The 10,751-nt window shown below is 34.3% G+C and overlaps 1 protein-coding gene across 2 annotated transcripts; it reads right to left on the bottom strand.

The window, feature by feature from the left end:
- Positions 1–711: 711 nt before the first annotated feature.
- On the bottom strand, positions 712–8,834 carry LOC135834547 (zinc finger protein Noc-like). 2 transcript variants are annotated; one of them, XM_065348473.1, is made up of 2 exons: positions 8,467–8,834; positions 712–3,234 (listed from the first exon to the last, which is right to left on the bottom strand). In XM_065348473.1, exons 1-2 carry the CDS (start codon positions 8,554–8,556, stop codon positions 2,014–2,016), a joined length of 1,311 nt encoding a protein of 436 aa, XP_065204545.1. In that variant the 5' UTR covers positions 8,557–8,834; the 3' UTR covers positions 712–2,013. The 2 variants fall into 2 exon arrangements, with proteins under 2 accessions (XP_065204545.1, XP_065204546.1); XM_065348474.1 differs by lacking the exon at positions 8,467–8,834 and adding an exon at positions 7,564–8,013.
- Positions 8,835–10,751: the final 1,917 nt, after the last annotated feature.

Below are 10,751 nucleotides of genomic sequence, written 5' to 3'. Positions count from 1 at the left end.
CTTACCTATATTGTGATTTTTGAAAAAAAGAAAACTATTCGAACTAAATCAGTGTGAAAGAAATTTTTTCAGTCTTCAGTAGGTACCTATTACATTCGTTCGAAATAATTTTCCATTTCGTAGAACTGAAACTTGAAAAAAATTCGTACCCGAAATCAATTCCAATATCGTTCATTTCAACCCAATTCAGACAGAAAAAAAACTCGCGAAAAATATATCAAATTTCTCAGTAACCAGGGTCAATAAGGTCAATCAAACTTACAACTTTGTTTTCCCGAAAGAAATAATAATACTTACTCTCTCGACACATGTACTACAGAAGATACCCACATGTGCAAAAAATTTGTCACCCGAAACAACTCTTTAAAATATTCATCTAATTACGAGGCAATTATTATGATCGATGACAGAAAAAGATACGAGTATATGTATTAACCAAGGCCACCTCATCTTTTTCAACCTTGCGAAAAAAAAATATAAGTTACCATCAAATACCAAACCGACGACGATAATCTTCTCTATGAATCAATTTTTATAGCAACATTTCAAGTTACTACAACACTCGTAGATGGATAATTCTAATTTAACATCGAAACCTTCATCATCATCATCATCACCATACAGAAGCATTTTACCACCAGCACCAATCAGCTAGCAATCGTATATGTATAATTTTCAACGTGTGTAATAAAAACTCGTATACTGCAGTAATTTAAATTAATAAACATTTATTCTCATATAATAACAAGACAAAGGTAAATCAAAATACATACAAGTAAATAACTTATGTAATATAACTGCAAATCCATATATATATACAAAATACATATACGAAGGAAAATGAAAATTCAATAATAAAGCAACAACAACGAAAAATACCTAGCTATGTACAGAGATTTTACAACTCGATAGTAAAAAACACTTTAAAACGAAACTGAAAATTATTTTATACCGCGTGTGAATGTATAATTGCACAAAAAATGCGACCTTATATATGTAGTCGAATTAGTAGATAGGTACCTTTCTACTAACGTACGTACGAATCGCAACATAATATTCGTATTTTTCAATTTTTTTTTCCCCAAACCACGATAACGTGGTTATATAAGGTAGGTACCTAGGTACCAAGTTGCATGTTGTATCGTTTTAGCTAAATGATAAAAAAAAAGACCGATAATTTAGAACCAAAGTAGGTAAAATGTCGCCCATAAGCGCAAAAAGGTAGGTAATTTTTTACGTTATTGTCACGATGAACTATTATCACTGTTTTTACTAGTACTTTACGAGTACCTACGACTGGATTTTCGAAACAATATTGGGAACATTACGATTTACGCGACGAAACGCAGTGTGCAGGAAACACAGCTGGCTTAAGTATACACATTTTAGTCTGTATTGTATACTTATTGGCAAACAATATATGGCAAATGAAAGATTTCCTTCGTAACATCATAAGGCATAAACACAACGTAGGTATCATAAATTTTCATTGCAGTCTTTGTTTACGATGTGAAAAAACGCAAATCACTAAATGCTATACGACACGATCCGCTCGATCGACGAGTGACGACTGTGGCTGCGCAGCAGCTGGGGAGGAATAAGGGGACATGATGGATTATTTTTCAAACACTTGTTGCTGCGCTCAATTCCTTAGAAAATTGTCGTATTAGGTGTGAATCATTTTTTTCATTACATATATCGCCACCATCGTACAAGTAATTGTTGTCTTGGTTGGAAAATGTGTGGCACGTGGATGATGGCTTTGTGACTAGATACGTAGCCCCTCGTCCAAAAAGAGAAAAAAATGGTCAAAAATGATGTTCAAAAATGGGAGAAGGGATATGAAAATGCATTCGAGAACGCGTCGTTTTTTTTCAAAATTTTTAAAAATGGCAATCTTGGTTTTTTATATACAAAAAAAAAGAGGAGAAAAAAAAAACTTAACCAATAAATAATAAATCTGATCACAGTAAAGACGGTAAAAAATATCGACGAATGATATTCTCGAATAGATTACGGATTAACTGCGGCTCCGATACGTTGGTCGTATAACGAATAAGGTGGATAATAAGGACTGAGGGTCGGATTGAAAGCGCTGAATGGTGATGCGGCCAGAGAAGCTGGAAGGCCTGGTTTCGAATACGGATGATAACGAGATGCGGCTGCAGCAGCGGCCAATGGGTTCACAGCACCGGTTGGGTATCTCAGATGATTCATTAAGGCGATCGGGTCGCTGGAATTGGTATGAGTTCTGAGATGCTGCAGGAGTTCGTCAGAGTTACGGAATCGTTTACCACAGTAGGAGTCTCCTGAGGCCCAGTTGCACACGTAAGGTCTTCCATATTGGTACGATGAGAAAGGATGAGATGACATGAGCATGGCTGCGGCGGCCGCAGTGCTGTATTTTGGATCGCATTGGACGCAGCCTGGAGGACAAGGGCCCATGGCTCCGTGTAAGGTGAATCGACAACTGAAACAATACGGATCTTTGCAGACTGGTACTAGAGCTTCGGATCCGGTAGGTGTTTTTACTCTGGTATAGCTGACGTATGGATTAGGTGAAGATGACTGGAAACAAGCTGCATCGAGAAGAGAAGGATGTGGTAGATGGGCTCCGTTGGCGAACATACTTCTAAAAGCTGGATTGGTCGGATCAAGGGGTAAGGTCGGACATCCATTGCAGCTTGCAGCAGCGAAACTACCCAATTGACCGAGCGAGAATGGAGGTTTGAATGAAGAAGCTGTATCTTTCAAGCTGGCATACAAGTCGCTAGCTTTAGCCATACTGATCGAATCTGCAGAGCTGACTGGTGTATGTGGTTTTTCGCCTGCTCCTGTAGCCGAAGAGGCAGGAGATGATGATTTTTCATTCGGGGTAGCGATCTGATTCGGCGAAGCTGAAGCTGATTTACGACTCGATGCTCTACTAATGGATTTACGTTCGTCGTTCGATTCTGTATGATTGGAAGGTGGTCTGGTCGATTCACTTTTACGGGTCAGTACATTCATCTCGTATGGTTTAAAGGCTAATTTACTCTCGGGTGATTTACGTTCGCTGGAGGGTAATTTGGTCGAACCGTTGACCGAAGGACTGCGTTCCGATGAGTTCGAACTGATCGACGTTTTCTTGGCTCGATCCAAAGAAGATAAAAGAGGTTTGGCGTTGGAAGAATCTGCGCCGATTTGACTGCATGTCTGGGCCAGTAAAGCCAAAGGACTGTTTTTAGCGTCCAACTGTAAACAAGAAAATACAAACTGCAATTAGTCGACGTGAAAATGATACGTGATACGAATATTAGATCTAGAGGGGTCTTGGGGGTCGTGATATAATCTAATATGGCCGTCCCACGTAAATTTGTACTCTCGTAGGTACTACAAGTATAATAATATCGATTATAATTCGTCATCTAAGGGCGTAAATTCGCAAACATGAATTATTCATCGCGTGTTATTAACGCAGCCGCTCTTTGCAAATTATAATGCTCCTCTTTCGAAATAATTTAGTCGGAAAATCTCTATCTCTCTTTCTGTGTATAGCTTCCCACTAGCATGGAATAGCGCCACCTTTATAATTAATTTTGTATTCTCTGTCTCTGTCTCTCTTCAGTATACGAGGCTGCGACACAATACTTTTTAAAAACCTCTTCCTCATCGTATGTATTTGTAGGTACGAGTAGTAAGAACGAAAAGACACGATTTTTTTCTCCCTTCATCTTCAGGAGCCGGTTCTCTTTCATTTATTAACGAGTTTATATACGTCTCCTATGCACTGCACTAACTAAGAGTATATAAGAAGAGGTCTGTCTCTGTATTATAAATTTTTCTTGGTACTAGATTGTCAAAACACCTAAAGAAAACCCATGTGTCGAATATGTATCTATCCTCTTTTTTTTTTATCTATTCTGGTGTATTGTCGTTTACGCTTCATTTATATAAAACAATGATACCCTAGCTATTGTTATATCGTTCTGTATGAATCGCGAGATTGCTACGTGATTGTCATTTTAACAAAAAAAAAAATTTCAACGTCTGCGTTATTCTGGTTCTTCCTTTCAATACCAGTTTTTTTTTCTGCCCGGTGTTAACGATGTTGTAAATACTACCACGGCGCCGTAATTTATGTTTACGAATGGGTAATGAGATGGAATGGGGTCGGGTTTCGTTCCAGGATTTTGCTTCGTGGTTGGAGCTCAATGTGTGAAAATATGGTTGTAGGTAGGTAGGTATATTTTTTTCTTTGTAGATTTTAGACTTCAAAAGAGAAGCGAAATTATTTCACGTTTGTTCTGAACTTGACTTGGGGTTAGACGGTGAAATTACAAAGAGTATTGTATTTATCATTTTTCAAAAATTTAAGCAGAGAAATTTAAGTCTGTGGGAGAGCAGAAGAAAGTAATAAGAGTAGGGTGAGGCATTGGACTCATAATGACTGAGCTGTGAGACCTTTATTGAAATTTTTCCAAACTCTCTCATGGTCTCTCTATTTGAATTGAATTGAATTGAAAGAAAATCAATTCCCTTTCTTCTCAACGTAAAATTTTGAAAAATTCATTCGATGAGGTCAATTTTCAACTGCTCAACTAAATTGCAATTTCACTATTTCAAAGACTAATATTGCAAGTTTCATGATTTGCGTAGGTCCTATTGAAAATAAAAATCTGGTTGAACTCTTTCTTCTATTTTTTTATTTTTTTTTTAAAAGAAAAGTCGAAGAATTTGGTCCTTAAAATTAAAAGAAAGGTGATTGATTTTATAGCAAAAAATATGAAAAAAGTCCAATCAACTCAAACTTGAGTCGAGAATTCACTAGTTCCATGCAGCTGTGATCCCGAAGAATTGAGTAACCTTCTTCAGGGGTTTAGATGAAGAGTGATTCGGTCCAAAAAAAACAATCATGAATCAAGTACCTAGTTGATTCATCTTCTAGGTAGATTTGTCCCAAGCCAATTCTTGAAGATTTGAATTCTACGGTGGACTGAGACTAAAGTGAAGTATAATAAGCGTGGAAATATTGGGGCTCGATAAATTTTCAACACCTCCCCATAAAAAAGTCACTCCTTTGGTGATTTTTAACTCATCTATTTTTCATCGAAGTTAAGACGTAGCGTGGAAATATTGGGGCTCGTTAAATTTTCAACACCTCCCCATCAAAAAAGTCACTCCTTCGGTGATTTTTAGCTCTTCTATTTATCACCAAAGTTGAGACGTATTTTTCGGAGGAGTATAGAAAAATTTTTTACGTTGCAAACTTTTCTCAAGAGTATAGTCTTCAAAAGGAGATATTTTTGAAAAAAATCACGTTTTTTTTCGCTCCAGCCGTTTCCCGACCCGCTTTAGAAAAAAATGGTCCAATTCTAAACGATCTGATGCCTATTTGAGATTCTGAGTCGATCCAGAAAATTACCATCAAAATCCAAGACCACTTTTAAGGTTCTTCTGGGCAGTTGAAAATTTGAAAATCACACTTTTTCAGATAAATTCATGTTTTAAAAATTCTATGTTCTCAAATATTTTGCATTTAATTGTACCAAGATATCGAAATACTTAAGTATATCATTTCTGAAATCGAAGAAATATTTTGAAACGCAGTGATGTCAATTTTCTGGTCATAATAACCAATTTTAAAAAAACAAAAAAATTAATTGAGCCAAATTTTTGGGCATTTTCCTCAATTTTTCAAAATTGGCAATAATGACTGAAAAATTGAGCCACCAAGTTTCAAAAAATTTAATTTTTTTTCTGATCAACTTCCAACTCAGAATTAAAGTATTTTACTAAATTTGCTCAAAATCCTCAGTTTTTTTTTGTTTTTTTTTTGCGATCTACTCAAACGAGTTTAAAACGTGGTCGAATGTTTGATTCATTCTCATCTCCTTCAAAACTTGAACTGAAATTGTTTTTTCAACGCCTTTATCTCTTCAAAGAAGAAGATAAGAATATGTTTGAAACGTTACAGACTCAAATTTTGAGATTATTGAAAAAATGATTCCACCATCTTGAAAAAAAATTCCATTTTCAACAAAAAGAGTCATCATCACTTTTTGCCTATCTATGTTCAATCGTTTGGGCAGTATTTGAAGAATTCAAAAAATACACACTTCAATTATTTTTTTAGTGGGAAAAATAAGACCCTTTTTTGTGCAGAAAATTCAATTTCCCTCAACAGAAGTTCTTTGAAGATTTTTGGCATTTTCAAAGCTGAAAGAGATAGGTCAATTTAAATTTTGACACGTGGATGGAGTTTTTTTTTCTTCATTTTTTTAAATCGATTTTAGTTTTGGAGATACTCATTGAAAATATGCCTTTTATCCTCCCCCCCTCCAAAAAATGTCTTATGCATATTTTTGTCATCTTAAAATTTAATTCAATTCAATTTTTTATTAGGTATCATGCAAGCTTGAAAAGAAAAAGAGAAAAAAGTAGATATGTTTTTCTCTCAATATTTTTAAAAATAATTTCCCCCTCATTTATAAAAAAAAAAATAACCCACCAAAGAAGAGGTACTCTGCTTATTTTCACTGACTTCAAAACTAAAGGAGATAATAAGTCGATTGGAATATTTTACAACAAAAATTAGAACTTTTTTCCACCCCCCCCCCCCACCCTCCTTGATATAATCTACTCCAGTTTTAAATACACTAAAAACCTAAAAACAACACTTTTTTGCAAAAAAAAATCCCTGTAAAAAACATCTTCGGCACATTTTTGGTTCTGAACATTTAAAGGAGATGTGCAAGCTCAAAAAGGAACAGAAAAAATACACTTTTCCATCACTACATATTTTTTTTATAGTTGTATCATTTTTTCAATTATTTAAAAATTTGAGTCTGTAAAGTTGATAATGAAGCTGCACTGTTTTGGGACAAAAGTCTCTAATCTTCACATTTTGGGACCCATTGCCCTATATGATGCAAAATTCGAGCAAATTGCCAATTGAGTCTGTGAAATAAGAACAATTTGAATTGATGAATGAAAAAATCCCTCTACTTCTATGATAAACTCATAATTATGAGTGAATTTTATTTCCTGAAAAAATTATCCAAAATCCTTAAAATTTTGGATTTCAAAAATAGGCTAATAATAAGATCACTTTACTCGAGTTTGATGAAAATCTCAAGTTTGGAGCAAAAATAATGAAAGAGTCATCAGAAAAACAAAATTATTTCAAATTTCTCTATTTCAGCCAGGAATTGAGGACTTCTCTAAATGTAACCTAACCTAACCTAACCTAACCTAACCTAACCTTCCAGAAAATATTAAAATTGATCTTTCTACTGAGTATTGAAAAAGCTACAGGATTAGAAAAAGCAGTTGGGAAAAGCTGGAAAGATATTTTCATTTGAGCAGCAGGTAATTCATTTTTTTATCCTGGAAATATTTTAGTACGATAATAATTATTTCAACTTGGAATCTTCAGCTCAGGTCAAGTTGAATGTAACTCAAAGAGATGAATAAAATATCAAACTTTTAGATGGTTTTTAAAATAATTATCAAATTGTTACTCGTAGGAATTACACGAACACTTTTCTATATAGAATAAAAATGATCATCAAAATCACTCACATAATCATACTCGTCGTAGTCGTCAAAACACCGAAACATTTCCTCACATTTATACATCGATAAAGAAAAAAAATCGTACAACACACGACAACTACATCGTTAAAAAAAATACCATTCGGCGCGAAAGAATGAAAAATTCGAAAAATTTCAAATCAACGTTTCATTCACGTTTTTCTACGAAAGAGAGAGAGAAAAAACACATGCGAATTTGTTTCGATTATACGCTTCAAAGAAACAACGTTACAATAGCAAATAATCCATCTACATAACGTCATCATCGACGTTGTTGAAAAACACCAATTCACTCATTAGTAGTTAGCACCGATGATAAAGAACTCTGAAAATTTTGTTAAAACACCAGCGTACGTATAAGGTTGAACTCGACGTGAAATATGACCCATTATCGCTAATTAACGTCATGAAATATTAACCACAAGAAAAGTGATTCGGTATACACGAGCTCTGTGTGTGTTGGTGGAAAAAAAAAAGGGGCATGAAAAATTATTAAACGGTGTACATAATTTTTTTTGTCGAAACGTTTTGTTACGCGAAGGACAAAACGATAATCTGTTTTTCATCGCCAATGTGCACCTTGTTTATAAATTTTCTAAATTTATATAATTAAATTTTCAGAAAATAGCGTAATTCAAACAATTTAGTAATGTTCGAACGTATGCAATCAGTTTTCACAAATAAGCGGCGTAAACAAAAGAGTGAATAATTTGCGAGGTGAAAAAAAAATCCATTTATTAGCGTCACTGTCACTTTTATGCGACAATTATTATTTTTTTTTACCCAACAGAACAAACGTTCGGCGTTAATGGGTTACGTAGGTATAAATACGTAATAGGGAATTTTAAATAAAAAAAAAAATTAATTATCGTGTGGAAATTTTCAACTCACCGCAGAAGGCAAAGGTGGCAAATAATCCGGCGATAAATACTGGTTTCCGGAATTCGTCGACATCACTGTATTACTATCCAAAACCACCATTTGTAAAATTGTTTGTAATTTTTCACAATAAATTTTTTATACTATAGACACTGAACACTGCACCAGTAACCTTTTAACCGATAAAATAACACATTAAAATTCACGTTATTATTTGATTCGACACTGGAAAAAATTACTATATCGGCGCGATGTTTTGTGTAAAATAATTTATCGAACTATGACAAGAAATTTCACTCGCGATACAACTTTCAAACACACCACAGTAACGTAGCTTTACTAAAATGCAACTTACGTGTTTGTCGGTATGCTTGTGCTAGCTTGGAATCTCGACGAGCACGGTAGACTTGCCGAGCAGTGTTACCAAACCGTGGCGAGTGAATGTTTCCCTCTGGTGTGGCTGTGTAGCGAAGTGGAATGAAATTTACCGAAGGTACTACCAGTACTTGTATGATTCATTTTGTTGTTGAAACAGATATCCTGGTGTTTGTAATTATTTTCCTATGATTTTTAAAATGTTGAAAAATGGAGAAAACAATCGACTTTCTGGTGCTGTGGATTCGAAATTTTTTTGGAATTTTTCCTGCCTCTGAGAAGTGATTGGCTGAAAGAAAAAAATGAGATGTTTACAGGTGAATTTTTAGAAACTGGAACACTTTTTTGTATTATGAAACTTTGTCAAATGCAGGAACAGAAATCAATTTTTTGTGACCAAAATTTGGAAGCTCAATTCACTGATTTGGATTTTTCCTGCAGAATGATTCATATTTGGAGCCATTTTTCCACGTTTTATTCCAGCTAATGAAATCTATTCCTGAAAAAAAAAAAAAAAAAATGAATAAATCCGAGGAAAATATTGCAAGAGTTTTGATGAAATGAAATTTATCGATGGAAAGTCCTGATTTTTACAATAAAAAGCTCAATTTCTCAAACCCAATCTTAACACAGGCCAAACTTTTTTTTTTTTGGTGAAATTTTTGGATAAGCAAGTAATTATAAGTTGAAGTCCAAGAGTTTGTCTATATTAGTTTTGGTTCCTTAGAATAGACAGGTACCTACAATTTGAAAAAAAACACTCCAATGAGCTGTTGGAAACGTGAAATTTTTGACCCCTTAAAAATAGAAGAACTGAACATTGGCCAACGAATTTTTCTTCGAAGTGAAGAATTTGAGAAATCCTAGCTTCGGGCACCAGGGAGGGGAAAAATTATCAGAAATCAATTCTCAGGCCCTCAAGATGAAATTGGCAGCCTTAAAAATCATATTTCTAATCAAAAAACTTCTTCGAAAGAAGAATGCAATACAAAATTTTGTAATTCAATTTTATCCAAACCTAACCTAACCTATTTTTTCTTCACAAAACTGAGATTTTTCAATTCTGAAGATCAGCATTGCTCAATTTAAAAATAAATAAAACCATTTTGACATTCCTAGAAACATGGGGGGAGGGGGCTTCTGAAGAGTAAAATTTCACGATTTATGACTTTTTTTGTGGAATAATTTAATTCAATGCTTCAAATCGGGCAACTTTGAGAAAATTAGTTTTAAAGCGTTTTAGAGGTAATTGAGAATATATTCAAAAATATTTGCCAAAGATCTCAATTGATGAAAGTTGAGCTTTTTTGAAAGCTCAATCATCAAAATCAAAACCTTGTCAGATTTCGAGGCTATAATTCAAGAATTTGAAAAAAATTTAGGAATTAAATGTTTTTTTGATATCTTTAAATGTGAACTACTCTCAATAAGATTTGCAAAACCATCATGAGAGGGGAGGGGAGGGGGAGGTACAAAGCCCAAAAATTAAAAAAAAATGTCAATATAGTGTGACATATCGTTTCATATGTTTTTGAGAACGTTGAAGACGAATATCAGCTCATTTTTTTGATTCGACCCCTCCTACGCCTTCCATGGTCTCCAAAATTTCGTGAAAATTGAAAAAAATCATGTGACATAACGTTTATTAGGTTTTTCAGAGCTCTGAATACAAATATCAACTCATTTTTTCGATTGTACTCACTCCTAAGCCCCCAGTAATCCCCTAAATTTCCTGAAAATTGTTACTTTTGGATTATTTGGTTTCATGGGTCCCTCCACGTCCCAAAATTTTGGTCGAAATTTTTAAAAAAATTCAAATATTGTGTGACATATCGTTTTATATGTTTTTGAGAGCGCTGAATACGAATATCGGTTTATTTTTTTGATTCTACCCCTCCTACCCCTTCCATGGTCCCCCAAAT

This window comes from Planococcus citri, chromosome 2 (assembly GCF_950023065.1).
Source record: "Planococcus citri chromosome 2, ihPlaCitr1.1, whole genome shotgun sequence".
Classification (NCBI taxonomy): domain Eukaryota; kingdom Metazoa; phylum Arthropoda; class Insecta; order Hemiptera; family Pseudococcidae; genus Planococcus; species Planococcus citri.
The sequence above is the reverse complement of the archived record's forward strand: the minus strand, read 5'-3'. Positions and strand labels throughout refer to the sequence as shown.

Coding starts and splice junctions, on each gene's coding strand:
- LOC135834547 (XM_065348473.1), bottom strand. CDS start 8,556: ATGGTGGTTTTGGATAGTAATACAGTGATGTCGACGAATTCCGGAAAC. Junction 3,235..8,466: donor TGCCACCTTTGCCTTCTGCG/GTGAGTTGAAAA, acceptor TCTTGTTTACAG/TTGGACGCTAAAAACAGTCC.